The 23,348-nt window shown below is 32.3% G+C and overlaps 2 protein-coding genes across 5 annotated transcripts; both read right to left on the bottom strand.

Annotated features, from left to right (window-relative positions):
* Positions 1–451: 451 nt before the first annotated feature.
* On the bottom strand, positions 452–7,042 carry LOC130826341 (protein IQ-DOMAIN 14-like). Of its 3 annotated transcripts, none has more exons than XM_057691971.1 (7): positions 6,565–7,036; positions 6,090–6,123; positions 5,061–5,162; positions 4,263–4,802; positions 3,378–3,608; positions 2,865–2,990; positions 452–1,430 (listed from the first exon to the last, which is right to left on the bottom strand). In XM_057691971.1, exons 3-7 carry the CDS (start codon positions 5,133–5,135, stop codon positions 735–737), a joined length of 1,668 nt encoding a protein of 555 aa, XP_057547954.1. In that variant the 5' UTR covers positions 5,136–5,162; positions 6,090–6,123; positions 6,565–7,036; the 3' UTR covers positions 452–734. The 3 variants fall into 3 exon arrangements, with proteins under 3 accessions (XP_057547954.1, XP_057547955.1, XP_057547953.1); XM_057691972.1 differs by having other exon boundaries at positions 6,090–6,155; positions 6,565–6,998; XM_057691970.1 differs by lacking the exon at positions 6,090–6,123 and having other exon boundaries at positions 6,565–7,042.
* Positions 7,043–13,193: 6,151 nt separating this feature from the next.
* LOC130825786 (uncharacterized) lies at positions 13,194–22,400 on the bottom strand. Of its 2 annotated transcripts, none has more exons than XM_057691194.1 (6): positions 22,254–22,400; positions 19,146–19,543; positions 17,618–17,925; positions 17,461–17,517; positions 14,705–15,129; positions 13,194–14,002 (listed from the first exon to the last, which is right to left on the bottom strand). In XM_057691194.1, exons 2-6 carry the CDS (start codon positions 19,505–19,507, stop codon positions 13,730–13,732), a joined length of 1,425 nt encoding a protein of 474 aa, XP_057547177.1. In that variant the 5' UTR covers positions 19,508–19,543; positions 22,254–22,400; the 3' UTR covers positions 13,194–13,729. The 2 variants fall into 2 exon arrangements, with proteins under 2 accessions (XP_057547177.1, XP_057547178.1); XM_057691195.1 differs by having other exon boundaries at positions 13,194–13,999; positions 22,254–22,394.
* Between the last annotated feature and the right edge of the window lie 948 nt (positions 22,401–23,348).

The raw sequence follows: 23,348 nt of genomic DNA, 5'->3' as shown, positions 1-23,348 counted from the left end.
CTCGAGATTACAGAAGTTAAGCCCAATAATACTCGTATCTTGGCCTAAATAGGTAAATACTCCTTATGCCAATTGTGATTACAACATATCCCTCAAAAGCTCTCACATAGATATGCATAATATAGCATTTTCTATCAAGTTGCTTTTGTAATAACTTGATCATGCTTCTTTGTCCAATGATCATACTTTTTATATGCTGATAAGGGTGTTTGATAAATGGTTTTAAATTGAATTTTAGTTAAATTTTAACTTATTTGTTGGTCAAAAAACAGAAGAAAAGAGTATGTTAAGCTTTTAAATCAAAATAAAAAAACTAATTTTATTAGTTGTTTATTGACTTTTAGCTTGTTGAACTTTTTCTTTTCTAATAAACAACTAATACATAATTTTATATCAAATAATAAAAAACCAATTAAAAAAGCTAACAACCAACAACCAACAACATCCAACATCCAAAAACCTTTTGCCAAACATTCAGTAGGGCGTATGTTTGGATACCAATCAAAGGAGTATGGGAATAAATACAAACACTCAGGTTCAAAGAATCCGACCCTTTCACAATGGAAGTAATTACAAGCCATCACATCCTACATGGTCTTTATTAGTATACATCAGCAATGTAACTCACATTTAAGCACACAGTACATTTTTTCTTTCCGGAATATATAATTCATAGCGAGTAAAAGAAAATCGAGATAGGAAGAGAAAATTAAAATAAAAAAATGACAAAATAATCACACAAAACGGTTAAATGGCTTTCGTCCAACAGTGGCAGGCATAGAAACCGTAGAATCAACACTCATGTTTCCTACCGATTGCACTGACTGCGTCTTCCCTAAAACGCTCGGCGAGCCACTCTCCTTGTCTTTGTTCCACTTGAAAGATCCGCCACCTTGAGTAAACGGAAATGACATCCGCCTTCTAGGGTCATCACTTGTACTACTTGGACTATCCGGGATTCCTTTTAATTTAGCGTTAGCAGAAACCGTAGAAGACATGTAACGCGGGACAGAGAAAGGGGGGCAGCTCATGAGGCTGTCATCGTCTTTGAATGCTCTGCCGTTGAAAGGTGATGTTGCAGCACTTCCTCTCGATGTTTTTTGCTGAAATCTACTCGGTGGGGTTCTTGCGTGTCTTGATCTTGGAGCAACCGATGACCGAGTAGATCTTGGAGTCGGGGTATCCATAGTATCAAACCTAGGACTAGGACTACCAAGGTTACATGATTGAGGCACGGGGCTAGCCTTGAAGTTTGATACTGATCTAGTGGGGGTTGCTAGGAAGTTCTTCATAGCGGGGCTTCGTGGAGGGTTCGTGGGTGTCAATGGAGGTACTTGCCGTTTTTCTAACCAGTTCCACCAGTAGGGGTATCCTCCTGACCGGAAGTCTGCCAAAGCTCCGTTTGCCGTTCTTGTAGTTGATTTCCACACCTAATAGAGGAATAAGAAAATTATAAGTTAAGCAAGAATCCCAATGCCGGAAACAAACTCAATCACTAACAAGGGAAATGTTGCGTACATCTGACCCTCAAACCTCACTTACGCGGCGCTGGGGTATTGACATGTTATTGTATTACCATCTAGAGCTTTAACAAGATCACAATAAATCCAGCAAGTCTTGTATGAGACCATCTTAGTATAACACGAGTCCATATAATTAACCCATTTCTCTACCTGATCACTTTTAGATTGTAAGTGACCACTTTAAGATTATAGGTGATCACTAATAAAAATAATCACTTTAAAGTTATAAGTCATCACTTTAAGACACTAACTGTACATTGTACAGTGGATCAGTCCTATAGAGAGTCTCACCGTGAGACCGTCTCATTTGAGAATTTTTGCAATAAATCAGCTCAACAGTTTTACCCTAAAAAGGTCCATTTAATACCTACTTTGGATAGATTAACCTACCCAACCAAATGTAAATGCAAAGATAACCATTGCTTTTTATTAAACCATTGCTTTTGATTGCAGAAAAATCATGATATGCATAGTTCTAATTTTGACAAGATGAATAAGACAGAGTAACTACACAAAGTAAACAGAAAACGAGGGGCCCTCAGATTCACTAACTGCACTTATCTAATCAAAATACAAATACCCACATACTCAATTAATCCAATTGATATCTACTCCTAGTAGGTCTTGTTCATCTGCCTCGCCTTTCCTTACAGACTTGATACTTCCTTTCATTACCTTTAGCGAAGGCCAACTCAACACGGTGCCAATAGCTAGTAAAATTTGATTCGAGACTTAAAGACCAACTCTTAATAAGCCCTTACATGATTAAATTTCACAATTACGACAAATCACCATGGTCCTTTTCTATGAATATTTTAGGGGCAAAGCTACACAAGCTTTACTATAGAAAAGTTCTAGTTCTAATTTACTAAAATTGGGAATTGACCTATTATTTTTTAAAGGGTCTAATCATATAGGAATGGAGGAAGTACTGGCGCCTATTAGCAAGGTAATGACAATAGCTCCACAAAACCTATTTTATGATACATTTTAGTGTCATGGGACGGTCATGGTCATCAACCCAATATCCCGTACAAAGTCAGGTCCGGGGGGGGGGGGGGAGGGGTGAGGTAGCACCATACCTATACGCCCTCGAGGGAGAGGGGAGGAGGAATGCACATTTTAGTGAGTGTTTTCAAAATTGCAACATTATGTCTTTGTGGCGCTCATGTCTCGTAGAACTATAGAAGCATAGTAAGTTGGAACAGTTTTTCTATTTATAAGCTTTTTTTATTACTAACAGATTATAATGGTAAGAAGAGGTGTTTTGGAAAGTGTGGAAGTTTAAATGTTGAGGATGTAAAAACTCATTTTGTGATACAAGGCGAAGAAAGGAACTACCTGATGGGAGTATGCATAGGCCATCGCTCTTTCTCTCTTAACGATTGCATCAAACTTCCGCTTCATTCTTGCTTCTCTTTCTTCTTTAGTCAGTGTGCTGTCATCCCATTCCTCCTGATTTTCCGACTGCGGAAAAAGAAGCATTTTTCCATCCACAACATCATTTATACGAAGGTTATGATTACATACGAAAATTCACACGAACATAAATAAAGTCTGAATTGAAAATCTAAAATTGACTCGGATTTAGTGTTTGGCAAATCAAAAGATTCAAATTATGGATTCGAGTCAATTTCACTCAAATTAAAAAATAGTCAAAGTTGAGAATTTGAGAATGACTAACGAACCAATCTTTGTCATTTAACATTCTCGAATTCTTCATTTATGATTTTATAATTGAAATGTATAATTTAAAATGATATACTTGTTCCAAAATCCAAACACAACCTAATAGAATTTGAGAATCGAGACCAAATGACGGAAAAAAACCGCTCATGAAAAATATAAGCTTACCATCCACTTGCCAAAACTGCTCTCTAGGTCTTGATCATTCTTATACATGGCTTGCCGCTGAAGTACTTGATTTTCCAACATCTGGATCCTCCGCGAGTGAATTTGATTTTGTACACGAACCAACATCTGCATGCTTTTCAAAGCATTTACTGTTTGTCGCTTTACGCTATGCCCTTTCATCACTCCTTGCAGCCGCACCAGACCTCTAATAGCCCTAAAACTCCTCCTTGCCTACAACCACACGAGTAATATCAAGTTGAGGTGCCAAAGAATAACATTTGACACAACGTTGCCAAAACTGTCGACAAATTGGAGAATTTTAGAGTTTATCCCATAAAATATAAATGCACAATTAAGATCATGATTTTGCAACCAGAACTTATTAAACTATATAATATATCCTTGGGCCTCAACCATCAGCTTAAGCTTTTGTTGAGTTGGTTCCTTGACAAAAATTTCGTCATATATATGTTTCCGAACAAGATATGAAGGATTTTAATCACATGGGGTGCAGACCTAGGTGCTAAAATATCAGAGTGGAATAGATGGAAAACTTCATGAAAAGTGGAAGTAGTGTCACATGATTCGCTAATCTTCTTGAGAATCGCAAATCGCAAAAGGCGAAGGTATTTTTGGGCCATTTAGAGCCAATCGCGAATTCAAAAAGCGAATTAACTAACCAATTATGTAAACACTGAGTGAGAGGCATCAGGTTTACTCATCAGTAAACAAAAGACCGTTAACCCGTGCTCCCATGACCGATATATGTTTTAGTGTAGATGCACTACTTCCAACATAAAAAAACCCGGTTGTAAAGATCCACATCATACATTATGATCAACAAATGCTTAACATTTCGTGTAGTTTAGGCTTCAGATAACTTACCATATAACCTCTAAAAACTGCCTGGATCTTAGTAGCACAAGCATGCTGATCTCTTAAGCTCGGCTCTGGCCTCCGGTATTGAACAAACTTTGAGGAAAGAACCCTATTAGGAGTCGTATCATTTACAGGGGTTGCAGCTCTTGTCGGAGAAGCTACCGTTCGCGCTGGAGGGGAAGGCTCTCGTGGGGCATCCCTTGAATGTGGAATAGACTGAACAGTTTCCCTTGGAGGCGAAGCTCTCCTTGGCAGAGTGGGAGCTCTGGGAGGGGTAGCAGCTCTAACAGGGGGGATATTAGTTCTTACAGGGGGGCTAGAGGGTCTAACTGGGGGAGGAGTTACATGTAGAGCTACGGGTTTCGGGTTCTCAGGTGGCGTAGGAGGCCCATAATTTGTAACTTGGTGCTCTCTTTCAACCTCCCCGAGTATTTTTTCAATGCTACTTGGCTCTCTAACAAACGGTAAAAACGAATGTCCATCTCCATGTTTTAGCTTCCCAAGTCCTTTCTTCCTTTTCTCTTTTGAGCTGTTCTTCTCTCTTCCCTATCGATTTCGATAGCAAAAGATCACTATATTTCTTAGTTATATATGACAAGTACCGATCCAAACAACTTTTAACATAAACGATATGATTACATTTAACCTTTTTCGGTTCATCAATACACTAAAGATATCAAAAAAAATGAAACCATTTTATAAAAAGGAATCAGCAATGTTGGATCAAGGATGTTAAAGCTGTATAAACACAAAAATTTACAGAATCTAAAAACGAGAAACGGGTTTTTGATCGAGTTTACTCACATCAGCTACTTTCTCCTTAGAACTATGTGTAAAGACCTTTTTAATTGCTGAAAACCAGCTTCCTTTCTTTCCCATTTTGCTAACATTACTGTAAACTATTTACTGCAACACAGAAGGAAATGAACCTACAGTCAGAAATCTTAATGTACAATGTAAATTTGGACTTATAAGATTACATGAACTTTCTAATGTTATAGATGCTGAGATATCGACATCGAAATGAGCTGCAAACTACAACCATCTTACACATTTCATTTTTCATTACAAAAAAACGACTATGGAATGCCCGAATTCAATCGAAAAGCATGCAAAACCTAGTCGAATTCATGAAACTGAATCCTCTGCAATACACCTCTATATCATAATAGTCCCCTTAAGGCACCCAAAACCAAAACAAACTCAAATCATGAATAAGCAACCAATTTCGGAAAGTTCTTAGAATCACATTCCATACAAGATTATACACAGAATTGTCCTCAATTCCTTAGTACTCATCATCATCATCATACCTCGTATATCTCACTCATAGAAGGTATGATCAAGAGGAGAATGTTGGATGACGACAGATTAGAAACTAGAGATGTACATTCAGGTAATCAGGTTGATTTTTGGTTGTGATTCGGGTCGGTTTGAAATCGGGTTTGTTTCTGTTATGTTTTTTACATGAATGAAAATCATTTTTGAAGTCGGGTCACCCTTTTGATCAAAACAGATAAGAGGTTGTGGTCAGAGAAACCCTCATATTCAACTCCATGGTACTACATGAAGACTAGCATAGTAGCATGAAAATCTGGGGGCATGGTGAATCTAAGTTAGTACTGCCATGAAGAAAGGCTAAACCAGGAAGAGGAGCAAAACTACTAATCCAAAAGGAACCATAATCAAGTGCTAGAGAAAAAACAAAATTATATTGTCACTTTAAGCTTACCTAACACAAATTCCAAAAACAAAATCCCAAGAAAAACATAAAATAAACTGTTACAATCAAGAAAAAAACAGTATCTGACAGAAATTTCTGAAACTTCATACCTATACATATATTGGGTGAGCTGAATTTGGACACCTGAAGGAGAAGAAATGGAAGGGGAAAACAATCTAAGAAAATATAAACAACTCAGAAACAAGGAGAACAATAGAACATGCTACTGAATTGAAATAATATTACTCCTACTACATAATTTAAGGAATTCAAAACCCAAAAGCTGCAAAATTTCCAAAGAATCACTGATCCCCAGATCAAATGGCATTAAAAATTCTAAAAAACCCATAAAAAATTTCAGCTTTTTAAGTAAGATCAATCATACAATCAAAATTAATCAAAACCCTTAAAAATTAAGCTCTAATAAGATATAAGGACAACTTTACCTAAATGGACAGTACATAATTAGTATTAAAAATATATACATCACATAAAAATCAGCTTTTTAGTAAGATCAATCATGACTTTATCAAAATTAACAATAACCTACAAAAATTTAAGCTTTATTACAAGATTTAATGATACCTTTACCAATTTTTTTCCAAAATCACTGAAAAATAACAAACCAAACAGGTGGGTTCCCAGAGAAAGGACTTAAATGAGCTGTTTCCTAACTCTTTCTTCTTAGCCCACCTCTACTTTCTTGAACTTATTATTCTTTTCTCTCATGGGAAACTTTCATAATTTTGTAATTTTTTTATTGTTTTGTTTATTTAATATCAACTTTTTCACTCTAGAAACTTAAAAATTGAATGACACATGAATAGTCCGTTCACCTTCTAAGATGAGAAGAAGGGAAAAGTAACATTTTTCCCCTACTTTTTTCCCACCTTTGTTTACCTTTTGTTTAGAATTTATATAATTAAACTTTTTGGTTCCAAGAAATAAGAATCTAAGGATGAGGAGATTAGAGAGAGAATGGAAGGAAGGTTAGCAACTTAGTCACTCAATGTGGCCAACTTCAACAAACTTTACTTGAATGTGAAGACTATTTGAGACAACAAAACTATTGTTTATGGAATTGTTAGGTTTCATTCTTTTATTTTATCATTATTACTTTACTCACCATTTGGTATCAAAATGTGCTTTTTTTTGCTAGCATTAAGTTAATTTTTACCTCCATTAGATACAAAAGACCAAGAGAATTGAGTCTTGTTTCAGTTGGTGCAAGTATCGTCTATTCTAGGTAGGATCATGGGATTGATTTTCATCCAACCCGACGCTCTCTCGATCTCTCCTCTTCCCTCAATCTACCCTGTAATCCCTAAAAGATAGTAATGATATATTATAGGGTTTTGTCTATATGTAAGGAGACTGCTCACTGCTTGTACTATAGATTGGTCAGTGAACATAGAAAATGTGTCGTGTTGAGTCGTCTACATGTCATGTATGTCATCTCCTGTGTTAAGTCATTTCGCAAACAATATTTTTCTCTGTTGTGTCGTGTCTTTTGCGAATCTGCGTACCAAGTCGAACTTAATCCATTTTTATTGTTTAGTTAATTTCAAAGTTAGGATAATTTTAAAAAAAACAATATTTTCTATTATGAGTAATGTGTAACACTATTTATAAAGATTTGTTTAGATTGACATGGTTAATAATAGATGTTAAAAACATTTACTTATGAGTTATTAGAAAAATTATTTATGAATTACTCATAAAGATTAATGTTACTTAAAAACATGTGACCTTTATAATTATTATATATACCTCTTTAAATCTCATATGTATCTCTTTCTAACAATAAATTGAATCATTCTAGACATTTTTTCATTTATTAATTAGCTAATAAAAAATTGCTAATCTTACATGATTCTATTTGTTGTATCAATCACACAAACTCCACCGATTAGTGGGGGCTTCTTCCATTCTACTCACTTTACTACACTTTGTCAATAAACCGAGCTAAATGAAGAGAGCTAACTAATTAATTATAGAGCAAGAAACATATGATTATGTATCATTTGATTATGGATATTTAATAAATACTAGTAATAAAAATGAGTTTTAATTTTAATTTTTATAATATATAATTTTTTTTCTATGAATTTGTCAATATTTTTATTTTTGATTGTCCTTTTCATCTTGTAATATTTCTATTTTTGATAATATTCTCGTCACTTTCTTCAACTATATATAATTCACACATCTTGTTTCAATTTCTCTCCTTTAAACCTTATCCACATAATTTAATTGACCCATCATTTTTTTTAATACTTGTGGGTGTTGTATATTTAGAGACAACGAGAGTAATTTTTTTCTAATAACTACATTAACTTTTTATTATTTTCACCATTTAATAACTATAATAAAAGGACCGTTAAATTGCTATCATTTATGTTCTCTATTCCTTAAAATTGTTTTCATTTATCATTTTGACTCGTTCCATTTGTATTTTTTTAAAGAATCTTTTGATTTATATTACAAATTTTGGACATAATTAATCTTATTCATCTTCATTTAAATATTTTATTAATATTTATGGTCCCCATATTTACCAATTACCACTAACTTTATTTTTATATTTTTACATTCCATATTATCCCGGCGTATTTTTCACTTATTTTATTTAAACATTTTTTAGTTGTATTTCCTAAACTTTTTGCACTAACTTTATTTTGATATTTAAATAATATTTATAATTTTCACTTTTTCTCTATTAAAATTATTATTCAATAATATAATATATTTATCATCTAAAAAATTATATTTTTCTAAAACAACTTAAGGGGAGCGCTTAATTAGCTAAACTAGAGTCTGAATGTCGGCAGTATACCAAAATTGTTTACCTTTTAACGAAAAAAAGTGACTTAAATTTCATGATATTGTTAAGTAATTATCCAAGAAACCTTTTTAGTTTATACCCTTATTCAACATATTGTTTCTTTGCGGAATGAAGACTATTGAATTCATTTATTTTTTTGAATACTGGAGATTATGGGCCTGTTCTCTTCCAATATAATCTGAATACTGGAGATTATATATTATTATTATTATTATTATTATTATTATTATTATTATTAATTTGGAAAAAGAAAAAATTTTCATTAGTTCAGAACAAAACATTACAGAGAGTACCACTAACAAGAGAACCGTCTCCCTAATTTACATCAGCATGAAAAAAAGGCACACCTTCTAGGAAAGGTTTCCCATCTTTCACTCTTCATGTGCATAAGGGAAGTAGAACTCCGGAGAAAGACAAAAAAAAAGATTAACTATACAGTATAATCTAGTTACTCGTAATCAAAAGATTCATAATCCAAGGGCGTTGTATATTGACACCTATGATTGGAATATGCAAAACTCTACTCTTGACTGCAATTTTTACTTGGCGAGTTACCCTATTATTATTATTATTATTATTATTATTATTGTTTAATTAAAAAACTAATTAATTGTATATTATTATATTTTAATTAATTAATCAATTAATTGTATTACTCATTATTCTTAGAATTATAATTTTGTTCATTCTTTATTATTATTTAATTAATTAAGTTATTAATTAATTGATATTAATAGTTTTTAATTAATATTATTATTATTAGAATTATTATTTATGTAAATATAACTATATTATTAGTTAAGTAATTAAGTAATTAATTAATATTAATATTAGTTAATTAATTAATTAATATATTATTATTATTATTATTATTATTATTATTATTTAATTAAAATAATTAATTAAATAATTTTGTTACTTAACTAATTATTATACTATTATTATTATTATTATTATTATTATTATTATTATTATTATTATTATTATTATTATTGTTATTATTATTATTATTATAACACCTACAATAATAATAATAACAATAACAATAGGAATAATAATAATAATAATAATAATAATAATAATAATAATAATAATAATAATAAGTAATCACTATCACCTATTCAACATGAGTTTTCGATTACTCTAGCACGCATACACTCATTCAATACAAGTCAAAATCATTAACTCAACGCAACATAATTCTTTTCACCAATTTAAAAGTAAAAGTATATGTGAATCGTTCCTTTTCATTAACTAATTTTGAATATATCGGTTCGTTACCCAAAAATAACTAATCACAACTAAGCCTAACAATTTTAATATAACACTTATATAACAATAAGACAAATCTTAGAGTTATCGAATCACGATATCATTTGTTACATTCTCCAAAGCTAGAAAGAACTATAATCAAAACAACACGACAAGTAACTTTAGCAACCATTGACGATAAGTTGACATTATACTCTTGGCTTTACTAAGATTATGCGTTTCAACTTCAATGACGACCTAATAAGAGCATTTGTAATTCACAACAATCAAGTCACAACAATTATCAACTATTACTCCCAATTAACAACCAAAATCATTTCTATAGTCAACTATAATAAAAATCATTACTAAGTAAATAGATCATAATCACAACTAACACAACTAAACCTTAAAACAACTTATGAAATTATGAAATCAATCATCGCACCAGGAAATTCAAGTGTTACATCTGATCTGATCTGATATGATCTGATTCTAATAAGAATAAGTAATAAGTTCAAAAAATAAGTTGAAGAGAATATGCTCTATGACGGTTGAACCTCCTTGGAAAGGGAAAATTACAACCGTTACTCAAATATTCAGGCAGATTTCAGTTATAATATATTAAGTCGTGTCAATTTTAATTTTTATGTTTATGTAAATATTTTGACTATCTGATTTGATTTATATGTGCAGATCATTTCGAGTTTAGTCGAATAATATTCATTTTCGATTAATTGAGTCAATCTGCACCAATCTAACAATTATATGACGTCATACTTTTATACCCACAAAACAAAGGCACAAACACACAATTGTTGCTTGCAATTTGATGAACACTTTAAGTTAATAGAGTAGCTATATTTTGTTTTTAGCTAATAGCTAGGTTTTCTTTTTACCAAAAACAAAAAAGAAATAGACAGCTTTAGCTTGGTTGGTGACTTGGTGTAACAATCAACTGCCGTCTTAATACTTCATAATACTAAAAAAAATTGAAATTAATAATTTAATTTTTTGCTCGTCCGCTGTAAATAATTTCACTTTTAGATTATTTTTTAATAATTTAATATTTGCCTTTAGTTTGTTATGAATAATCTAATTTCTGTCTTAGTTTGCTGACAGCATATCCTATTAATACCTATTATTAGTAATTTGGTATGTTGTGAGCAAAAGTATAACAAATATTAAATTATTTAAAAATAATTCAAAGAGAGAATTATTCACAACAGATGGGTGCAAGACTGAATTATTAATGTCAATTTATTTAAAAAATATTAATAATTAAATGTAGTGACTTTGAAATGGAATTATATAGATGAAATTTACACTTGTACAATTGAAAATTTATTACCACAAAAACAAATGGATGCATTGATAGCTAATCAGGATTGATCATCGGTGGACCCAAAGGGTTTAGAATCTATTTAAACTCACTTATTTTTTTATTTTATGGGATTTGAATTTATAATTTTAGAGTTCGAGTTTGAATTTGAGTCTAAATTGTTGAAACTCTTATTTAATTAATAAAAAATTCTTACTAGTTGAAAATATTTTGATAATTTTATATAAATGGACAGAAATTGCATACTATTTTATTATTTTTTTAAGAAAAAATAAAAATATGGTATACCAAAACCTAATTTTATAGAGCATATAGATAAAATATAATTTAATGATTTAGCTTTGTAGGGTATTGTCCATATGTGGAATTCTTTTACAGTAGTTTGAGGGTGATATTGCAATCAAGAGTAGAAGATGATACATGTGATGTATGTTCCACCATTCTTGAAGCATTCGCCATTTTGCACAATTTTTTGACACAAAAATAGCAAAAACAAATTAAGACAATTAAGTCTATGACTAAATGAAAAATGTCAGAATTTTATTCTCAGCCTACCATATAATCTAAAAAATATATGTTCAAAAATCAAATAATAAATAATTAAATATTGTTGTGTGGAGTAATACTATGTTGAGTTTGTGTAACTTAACAGTAATGTTCATCTTTTGTTACAAGAAATTATCAACCTTAGCTTAAAGAAATGATCAAAAATAATTTTTAAAAAAATATAGGAAATGTGTAAAACATTAGTGAGAGGCCACATGTAAGAAATAAGAGGCATGAAAATTCATTATCACATTTAGGTTGGGGACCTTATGAAAGACATGAGGCAATAGTCTTAAGCGTATAATTTAGGTTCGAGTCTGTCAAGATTATAGTTCGGATTATTTGATTAACAATCCAATAATATTTTTGTGCAATATATAACACAGAAAAAGACAATCGAACTGTTGTAATATATGTACAGAGATTAAGTTCGAGCTACGATATAATAGTATGAATTATGTGAGAATATTTAAAAAGAGAAGCATTGGATCCTTGAACAAGAAAATAATTATGAATAACAAAGGTGTTGTATGAAAAAGCAACAAGTTATAGGGATGTATCATTGTCTTTCCTTTATTGATGATGCCCTTTTAACCATTCAACTTTGATCACACACTTTACAACCACCCGTCCACCTATGTGCTTTTCTTATTGTTCTCTGCCTATGCCTCCTCGTGGGGAATAGCTCGATTCTAGATCTAAAATATATCATGACTCAATTTAAGGCGGTTTGGTCAGGTTTGTACGTGTATATCTAGTCTAGATTGGGTTTGAGGTTGATGTGAGCCTGAAAATCCTTAAACCCAAACTAGAACTATATGGAACTTTTATTCATTATTATTTAAATCGTGATTTTAATGTACGATTTTATAATTTCATAATTCAAAGATAAGTGAACAATTTGGATCATAGGTAAAATTGCAATTTAAGAGCTAGAATTTTAACATCAATTTATAAAACTACGACCTAATAATCTAATACAATAAATTTAATCTCAGTTATATTTTTAGTTTCTTGTTAACCATCTATCTTTCTCTATTCTCTTCGCATACACATATATATTTAAATATTCCATAACCATAATCTTTTATTAAAATAAAAAGTTTTATCGATAGTTTAAAACTAATTATTTTAAGATTTTCCATTTCATTTTTAAAACTAAAGTCAAAGAAATTTTAATTCAAAATTTAAACATTTGAAATGAATAATTAGGATTGATAACTAAATATATTAGCTAATTTAATTTCATTAGTAGGATCGTACGTTCTACAATTCAATCAGACCTCTCAGAACAATTCCAAATAGAATGTAAAACATAGAACAGTGAGCTACTTCTAATTTAAGTGTCTAAAATTCTCTGAAAGAAATAAAAAGAATGGCATGGAAGAAGAATGCGCAACAGAATGCAAAAAATTTAACTATATCCTGTATTCATGACAACCCCCTACATATGTAAGTCGCATCTACACACCATGAACACAGCGACGAAAGCGGAGCCACGTATGCCATCTTCCGCTTTCAACTAAATCAAAAATCTCATCAACTGTATTTCTATGTTTCATTCGAGACTGCCAGCTAAAACTACGAAATCAATCCTAGACTACTATCAAACTGCTTATTTTTTCACCATTATCTCTAGCCGTGAGACGGATTCTAACACAAATAGCTGCCCATATCAGATAGCTTGGAGCGATGAGTACTCACTCGAAAAGATGAAGGATACGGTGTTAACGTAGGTTTTGTCCACGGCTATAGTTCAGAACAATTCAACTGCTATCTGGGTCACCTGAAGACCTCATATTCCAACCAACGGGTCTAGCCTTCCTCTCACCTCGCTTTCGTCTATATAAAGTGTATGGAACATCGGAAGTCAAACGAGACTTTAACGATGCTTTGTCCTGAACCAGGGTATGTCCAGTCACTAAATCAGGTCTGGCTCCTAGACTTGATATACTCTGATCTTTCTTTTCCAGCTTAGGATGCTCATCAATTGGCTGGTCAATACCCTTGTTTTGTAGATGTGGATAATCTATATTCTGCTGATCAAATATAAAAAAAATAATCAGATTGCAATTGTCGAAAAGCACAAGTCGGATCTGCAACCAGGATTGGAAGAAAATAGGCTAATATGATGAAGTGCAAAGACAAGCTCATGCGTAGGGGTGTTTAATGGGCCGGATAAGGTCAGACCGGGTTGGATAAGGGCCCTTTAAACTTAATATGGACTTTAAATGGGCCAGGCTTTGAAAACCAACCCATTTTTATTACTAAAAGTTAATTTAATCCCCATTTATCAATTATAACAGTCAAATTATCATTTATAATAATTAAATTGAAAAAATATTAATAATCCCCATTGATATTGTGATTTATAATATTTAAATTATACATTATTTATGCTATTTACAAAAGCCCATTTCTGACCCTTGTTGAGCCCTTTTATAGTCCGCTTCATTATAATTATAATAGAGCCCATTTTCAGCCCGGCCCTTACAAAGCCCTTCTAAAACGGGCCGGATAAGGGCTCAAAATGGGGCCCGGTCCATTGAACACCCCTACTCATGCGAAACAACGAGGGGGAGAAGAGCGTAATCTAAAATAACATTAAGATCATGAATGAGATGCAGATATGCTTCAAAAGAAGAATACACGCTAGTTATACAAGCAAAATCATCAACACATTACAAGCGTTTTAGTAAAAAAAAATTGTATTCGGTAAATCATTTAATGAAGAGTCTTACATTTTCACCAGATTCTAATCTCTGTGGTTGGTGCAGAGTAACATCTGTAGCGGGATGTAATCCGACTGTACTTTCTATTATGTCGGGAATCTCAGAACCATCGGATAGCAGAGTGTTAAATTCCAAGTCGTCCAAGTTTTCTTGAACAAAAATGGGACCGAAAGACATACTCTCCCCATTACCTGCTGAGAAAGCAGGGCTCTGGGCGGCACTTGTCTGAGCATCGTAAGGTGCAAGGAGATTAAGATTTTCTGAGGAGGAGAACTTCACACCGTTTTTTAACATCACTGTTTCAAGTCGGGTTCTAAGCCTCTGAACATTAGATTGCGCATTTTCAATTTTTTGAAGAATCGCCTCAAAGGAATCTTCACCATCTTTAAACAAATCATCATTCGTGCCAAAATCATCGTTCTTAGAACATAAATCTGAAAACAGCATCCAATAAAAAATGCCAAATTATAGTTCAAAAATTAGAAAAAAATTCACAAGAATTGCTCATTATTACAAATGTAAGCTCTAAACAGACAAAAAGTTGCTCAAGATCAGTGCTATGACAGGGACTATCTCTAGATGTTACATTTACTACCTCTGGTTTAAAATAGTTGCATATTGCATAACTACTATTCATCAATCAATATTGTTTTATTTATTATTCTTTATACATAAGAAAAAAGATAATCATAAGGGATTTTGTTTGATTCTTCTCGATGCATAAATTTATGATATCAACTTTTATAATTTTTATTTAACGCAACTAAATATATTAAGGATTATAACAATGCATTGGATAGTGTAAAAACAAGAAATGTAACAACTAATTTGAACCAGAGGAAGTAAAAACTGGCAAAGAATTAAGAATGCATAGGTTCCACACTTCCAACAGGATGGCAAAATATATCGGTTTTTTTATTAAATTTTGAAAAAGAACTAGAACGTAATGCCTACACTAGGGGTGCTCATTCGGGTCATCAGGTTGATTTCGGTTTAGGTGTTTCGGTTCGGTTTAAAATCGGGTTTTGTGTCCTTATTGTTTTTTGCATAATTGTAAGACATTTTTAAAGTCGGACCAAATCGGGTTCGGTTACAAAGTCGGGTAATTTTCGGGTCTGTTTTGAATACCTTTTTTTCATGCCAAGCTTTCAGAAAGAAAACCAACTCCATGCAGGTAAAGTCATGGCCTGGCATACTAATAGAAACCAAAACAGCTTAACCTCCTCCAAGAGAGTCAATGCAATCATATTTGATCACAAGCCACTATACATTTGTTGCAACTAAAAAGAATAAGAGGAAGTATCATCATTCGTTGAATCAAGGCTCATTGCATTTAGTATTTGTTAGTTTCTCTGGTTTCAATGCATGCACATTCATTCTCAAGTAAGGAGGTAGATTCTGAATTTCAAGACTTCTCCTAAGATCATGTATTTTATGTTAACAATCATGCAACTTTCCAGCAATGAAAGATGAAATTTCTATACACCTAATTTCTGTTCATCTTTTATGTATCATTTTGCAGTGTCATGAAAAGAACTTCATGAATTTATACAGAAAATTTTGGGTGAATGCACAAAGTATTGTTGAACCATTTACCTCAATATATCTTAGTGTAGATTAACAGCGTAAAAATTTGCCACCTTTCTTTTTTTTTTTTTTTTGATAAACGAGAACTTTCTTTCAATGTTCGCTATGTTATTGTAATTCAACATGTTGTGCTCAAATGAGCATACACCTTGCTTGGGGAGCAAAGTGCACAAGCATAGGCACAATTTTTGGGAGTGTGCTAGTCTGCTGCTCATGTAAGCAGCCTAAGTGCTTGGACAAGCAACTGTTATACTTGGTTTTCATGCATATTGAGTTTGAGAGTTTTAAAGTGGCGTTCTTTTGACCTTAGGAGCTTTAAAGGGCGTGGAAGTGTGAGAATCTCCAAGAAAACCTTTAGAGAAAGAGTGGGAAGGGAAAGCGACCAAGGAGGGAGAGTAATCCTCAAGTAAGATTACTCCATTAAAGCACCTCGAAGGTAACCTAGATAACAGCTTGTAAAATTATTTGAGTTCCCCAAAATTTTGAGCTAGAGAGAACTTGAGAGCCAAGAAAGTTTGTGAATTATTGGTAGATGTTGAATTGTATGGATGAAAGTTTTGTCGGTTATGATACAGTTTTTGACCTTAAAATTTGGGTCCAAGAAAAGACGAAAGTTCATATGACCTCAAAAACTCCATAATTATTACTTGGTGACCATATGTGTTAATTTAACATAGCAAAACTTTCACATACTCGTGTCCACACATCTTATTTTCTTCACTTCAATGACGAAAATAAGAAATTAAAAAGTTTAAAAAGGAAAAAAACATAACTAAAAAGTCGTATTAAAAGAACAGAAAAGAGAACAATTTTACACAAGCTCCTCACTAGAATAAACTAAAATCAACAAAATATTTTCTGACGATCAATATAGATTATAATCTTAGTAATTTTTAACTTGTCAAACCCATAAGACAAGAGGAGAGAATTGGACGACAACTAATGACTATGTCAAATATTAAACTCAATGGCTATGAGACAATGAGGCATGAAAAAGGGGGAGAAAAAATATTAAAAGAGACGTAAATAGTTAAAATTTACAACATAAATTAGTTTTTTTAAAAAATCTCAAAATGGGGCCATTAAAAACAGGGGGATCTTAAAACAATTGCTCAAGGTCATTTGTGCTCCTTTGCGTATTGAAACACTTAAATTTGAACATAAGAAGGAAGTCTTACCTATATTAACATCACCACCTATGGCTGAAGCGGCATCATATTCAAAATGCTTATTTTCTGCAATACACCAGATGTAATCATAACAGTGCAGGGTGCTGAGCTAATATGTGAATGATATAAAAAGCCCATTACATAGCTGCCTTGGGAAAATAAATACCTAAATAGGAGAAAAGTTGGTGGTGAGACATATAAGATGATATATCAGCCACATTCTCCACAAGTTTCCGTTTTCGTCTTTTCATGAACTTCCTCTTGCCTGAGTGGTTGAAATATGCAAAAGATTTCGAACTAAAGTCTGATGTATGCTGATGTTGTTCAGACATTTTACCTTGTTCATTTGCTTCAAGCTCACGAGTATATTTCAATGCTTGTGAATCCAACTCCTTTATCTTTAATTCTGTCCATTTGCACCTCCACATAAGCGGCTGTATGAAACTCCTCCAATGAGTTGTCAGTTTCTTTCTCCTATATGTCATGGAAAAAGAAAGACAAAATGTTTTTCCTGCGTGAGTTTACTACAAGACGAGTATCGTCAAACAAATAATATGGCTGGCGAGCTGTGGTAGTGACGGTGTTTTCCAACATTATTACAGAGGTACAGAGGGACAGAGGGATGCACAAAGGAAATTCATTAAACAACTTTACGTTTGGCACAAACAACAATGAAATATACAGGGGTAATCCCAAATTGTAGTGACTAGGTGAGTTTACTACAAGACAAGTATCGTTAGTTTCTTTATCTCATCCACTTGTTTTTTGTCTTATTCTCCAACTACTAATTAATAAAGCAACTTTACGCTATTGTATTAAAATCAGAGGGACAGCGGGATGCACAAAGGAAATTAATTAAACAAGTAATGCAAAATTGTGGGGAGTTAAAGACAACTTCAACGATGCCTCTCTGGCTATTGTTAATTATATAATCTAGAAATCATTTTAACCCCTTCAGAATCATATAATTAATTATGAAATCCAAATTATAAAGGCATCGGAAGGATCAAATTTTTAATAAAAAGAACTATTTTACTCACAAAATATTTTTCCCACTGTCCCTGTTAAATAAGTAGACTTATTCTTGGTAATCAATGAGTGATTAAAGGAAGACTTTTTCGATTTGGCACAAACAACAATGAAATGTACAGGGGTAATCCCAGCCAAGGAAAATGTACAGAACCTAAAATCAAAAACCAGTGCAAAGTAATCTTTATAGAACATTCTTTTCACCTCACTTACACCCTTTTCAATTTCAGGGAACTTTTCTGAATTTATTGGAACAGTGGAACCAGTGTCACATGATTCGTTAATTGCCTTGCGAATCACAAATTGAAAAAAGCGAATTATGGTCGGTTTTAGGCTATTGTTGAATCATTTTGAGTGCATCGCAAATCCAAAAGACGAACTAACTAGCGAATTATGTTACACTGTGAAACTCATCTCAGCTCAATAGAACTTAATGTAGCCATGAAGGAAAGGTCTTTCTTAGAACTTATATGAACTGATTGGACCTAGACCTATAATTTATGAGCTAAAGAGAATGCACGCTAGGGCTAATAGCATAAGAGATAGTAAAATTAAAGCGGATAGGAATGACAAAATGTAACAACAAGGTCGCTACTCACAGCTACCTGCAGCAAAAAAGTAAGGACAAGTAAATAGAAGAGAAGTCCTTGGAGAGCATAACCAACCTCACTGGAAAAACACTACCATAACTGTCCAAGGTAGATGCCAAACCATTGTCCACACGAAATTCAGACTCCACTTCAGCATCACTAGTTCCAGAAACATTCTCACTTCTCGAAGCAGTATCACCAAATGAGCTGGAATTCTCGGTTGCATCTGCATCTTCAGAATCAGGCAGCCTGATGGCACTCGAATTCATGGGTTCAGTTATATCGGCATAAACCTCATTTGTACTTTGTGCATTATCGGTCTTTCCATCCAAGAAAGCTTCCATTTCTCTGAGAGTGTCCTCATAGCTCTTATAAGTTAAGCTTTTACTCGGCATCCTCATGAAATTGCTAGACTCCTGGCATGCTAGAACAGTCATTGTAGCATCTCCTTCCTAGATAGCTTACCTATACACCTACATGTAGAAAAGTGGAATAAATCTTAGTAAAAATATAGTTATTATTTTGATTTTTGAATCAGTTTCCTTAGATCCCTTTCATAGGATTTTTTGTTTCTCTAATTATGTTATATATATCATATAAAGGTTCCTTTGTACTAAAAAGTTAAGAATGAAATACAGAAGTTATTTCAAATCCAACTTTGTTTATGATATTCTTAATGATATCAAGAGAAAATGGTGTTTTCCGGTTAACGGTAAAAGACCCCGTTTTCGATTTCATTATCTACCAAAAAAGCCCTTTAAGAATGGAAGATTGAAAATTGTTCTTTCCAAAATAGCCCTTAGTACTAAAAAGACCCATGTTTCTTATCATTTAGTCTTTCTGTACCTATTTATTTACACAGCATTTTTTACAATTTATATAGTTGAATTGCAATGTCAGCAAAATGCAACAAAAATTTTAGGCAGCAAGAAATATGCAACCAACAGACTTTCCAGTCTGTATTCGTAGCAACAGTATACACAGTTATAATGAAACAGACTGTATATGAGAGAGGAAAGATGTGATCAGTACATCTTACGTATTAGAAATTAAGAAACTACTATTTCCCTTGATTGAGTGCTAATACTCAACCACCAATCTTCACTATTCACTAACAAAAACACATAAATTCTCAAGTTTCAAGTTCAGTTGTGTTAGGTTTTTCATATAGCACATATGTTGAATACCCTTGCTCCGAGTTCAACAAGTTCGAAAATTCAAGCAGATTCCTAGGTCAAGACAACTTTTGACTATCAAGCTTCCATGAAAGTATACAGAATGAATTTCCCAAAAAGCAATAACTTAAACGTATTTTTTAGAAAAATTCTAACAAAGGATTCCTTCGTGTTTCGTTATACCGAATTGTATAGAGACTAACTCAAATGCAAGTAAAAATGAGTAATTTTTTATGCATAAACAAGTGTGTGTCCTTAACCTCTCTTCTTAAAAGGCATGCAAAAATGGTAAGGGACGCCAACTTGGCAAGTTGGCATGCATGCCCAAAAAAGTAACCGGGACATCTAAAAAATAATAAGAATATAAAAGAAGACAAATAACCTTTGGATTATCCTTTCAAGAAAAATTATGCATAATATAAAGGGTCAAGAAGTACATAATCAAATAGTCATAAATGATAAAACTGACAATTTGTCACAATGCTACAGAAATCAACTATAAGCATTCTTTCTTATAATTAAAATATGAAGCTCAATACATACCTTGTGACTTTGAAGTCTAAAAATAAAAATCAAAGTTATACAGTGCATTGTTTTGAAATGCCTTCTTTTTTGCTAATGGTAGGGGGTATAGTTGTGTGTGCTTAAGCCTAGGATAGCTGAAGTTGTAACCTTCATATGACAAACATACATAGTCTTTTTGTCTAGAACTTTAGTATCTTGGGACATCTAGTATAGCTGTCACACTAGTATAGGATTATAATCATTTGCTTATCATACCACGCACTTCAATTGAAGTGAAAAAGGAATTTTAAAGGACTTTATGGAAGGAACTTTGGTTAAACCAAGATGAGTCCTTAGTTGTGACAACATAATATAGCATTTTATACAAATGTATCTGATGTCAAGTATTTTTTTTAATCAAAAACTTGGTTCAAATCATACCAACCAAGGGGGTGTTTGTTTAAAGAAAATGGAAATTGTGAGACTTTTAACATGAGACTTAAGATAAGATTTTAAGGTTAAAAAAAGTTTCATTCCTTGTTTGTTATGTTAGACTTTCATTTGTGACTTTAAGGTTAAAGTCTCGACATTAAACATCTACCCCTAAAGAAAATTTTGTTAAAAGCTTTGATCAAATTCAGCCATCCTCTATCCTCCATCCTTGTAAACAAACAAAAATTTGAGACTCTTTTGATAAATTATCATTCTCTTCCCCCAAATCCCTGAAAAGAAGCACCCCCAAAACTAAAGTTTTTCAACCACTTCCAACGACTTTCCGAAACCCCCTTACACCAGTAATGCTACCAATTTTAGAACCCTCAAATAGTAATTGTAATTCCTGTTCCTTATTATTAAGCATAACACCATAATTTACTCAAAGACCTCTAATCATCCTCATCACTCATACTAGTTTATTTAGAGTACGGCTGTAAACTCAACAACATATTATCACTTGTTTCAAAGAAATGTGATAAATTTCACTAGGACATCCTCAAATGTACATGTATCAATCATTTTCTAAACCAAAAATTAATCGTAATTGTAGCAATTCAGCATCCCTCACTATTCCGTAAGTTCACTTAATTTCTGGGCTTAATGAATTTCAAATCGAATAATGCTTTGTATAAAATCAAGAATCAAGAAATTCCCCAATAAATAAACTAACAAAAACCCAACAATGACTAAATCCAAACACAAACAACCCATATTTCCTAAATTAATCAATCCTGCATGTTAATGTCCAAGAAAAAAAACGAAGAAACACCAACAACACAAACACAAAACGTAAAAACCCAAATTGAAATCTAGAACGCCCACGAAAACCCCTCAAGGAAACAATCATGTAACACAAACAGAAAAGTTAATTAATGATAAAATTCAGAATAAAAGGAGTGAAATAAGCACCCATGAAAAGCAGGGAACTGGGGAGAACTAAAACAACAGCATACAAATGGTTTTATATGACAAAAAGCGCATCAATTAGGCCTATAGAGAGAGATCATACCGGCGAAGATGGAGGAGAATGGAGATGAGTGAATTGGGAGTGTAGTATGCGAATGGCGGCTACAAGGGAGGAGATGAGAGGGAAAGGTCCTTGTGTCTAATGTTTTTAACTTGGTAAAAGAAGTGAGCGTTATGAAGATGAACGACTATCATATTATAAAAACCTAATAATAGAAAAGACAAGGCAAAAAATCGGTGAGTATTTTAGATAACTAGTATAAATACGCTTGTATAAAATTTGTTAGAATGAAAATATAAATACAAAAGTATAAAATTTAGGAAAGATGTAATTATCAAATTATAATATTTATAATTAAATATAGTGATTGATATTGTTTATGAGAGCATAATGTCTGCATGATTAATAAATAATTATTAAAATATATAATTATTCAGTTTAAATTTAGCTATTATTGTAAAAACTGACATACTTGCCGAATATTAACCATGTATAACAATAATCTACTCAAATAATAATTTTATAGAGCTTTATTAATTGAAATTATTTTTACTAATTAAACTGTAATTACATAACATTCAAAAAATATTATTAAACTTGTTATATAATTTTAAGTATCAATGGTAAGTTTTCAAAAAATTATTACACCAAAAACTTTACTTTGCAATACACAATTTGATAACTATTTTACAAGTAAGGATTTGGTCTTAAAATAAAAACGACTTTATATAGTGATGCCAATCTTTTATAATAAAAACTATTTTATTTGATGTATATATACTTTCAATCTATTATTAACACTTGAAAATTTGAATGAATTAAGCAAAAAGTAAAAAAAAAAATAAAAAAATATACAATGTTTTAATATATTTCCCAAAAAAAGTATTTTTTTTTCCCAGAGCTAAGGTTTCGGTTCACTGTTATTAACAGCGAACAAAGAGGGTTAATAAAAAAAAAAGTCAAATTCTTTGTTCGCTGTTAGGCGACCAGACCAGGCCAAATCAGAAAGGCTTTGATGACTCAAGGTTCATATTAGGGAAAGGAGAGTGAGGTGACGAGAGTCGGCCCGATCATCCAATTCGCTCCAACAGACAGGCATGGTTCTATAGTCGAACAAAGGTTTGACCCAAACCTTTG

This window comes from Amaranthus tricolor, chromosome 10, assembly GCF_026212465.1.
Source record: "Amaranthus tricolor cultivar Red isolate AtriRed21 chromosome 10, ASM2621246v1, whole genome shotgun sequence".
NCBI classification, from domain to species: domain Eukaryota; kingdom Viridiplantae; phylum Streptophyta; class Magnoliopsida; order Caryophyllales; family Amaranthaceae; genus Amaranthus; species Amaranthus tricolor.
The sequence above is the reverse complement of the archived record's forward strand: the minus strand, read 5'-3'. Positions and strand labels throughout refer to the sequence as shown.

Bases quoted from the DNA above. Each gene is read 5' to 3' on its own strand.
- LOC130826341 (XM_057691970.1), bottom strand. From the start codon at position 5,135: ATGGGAAAGAAAGGAAGCTGGTTTTCAGCAATTAAAAAGGTCTTTACA. The intron at 2,991-3,377 runs GTAAGCTTATAT...CTTTTTCCGCAG, and splicing joins GCAGTTTTGGCAAGTGGATG to TCGGAAAATCAGGAGGAATG. The intron at 1,431-2,864 runs GTAGTTCCTTTC...TTCCTCTATTAG, and splicing joins CCTATGCATACTCCCATCAG to GTGTGGAAATCAACTACAAG.
- LOC130825786 (XM_057691194.1), bottom strand. From the start codon at position 19,507: ATGACTGTTCTAGCATGCCAGGAGTCTAGCAATTTCATGAGGATGCCG. The intron at 17,926-19,145 runs GTTGGTTATGCT...CATGACATATAG, and splicing joins GGTAGTGTTTTTCCAGTGAG to GAGAAAGAAACTGACAACTC. The intron at 15,130-17,460 runs GTAAGACTTCCT...TGCTGTTTTCAG, and splicing joins AGGTGGTGATGTTAATATAG to ATTTATGTTCTAAGAACGAT.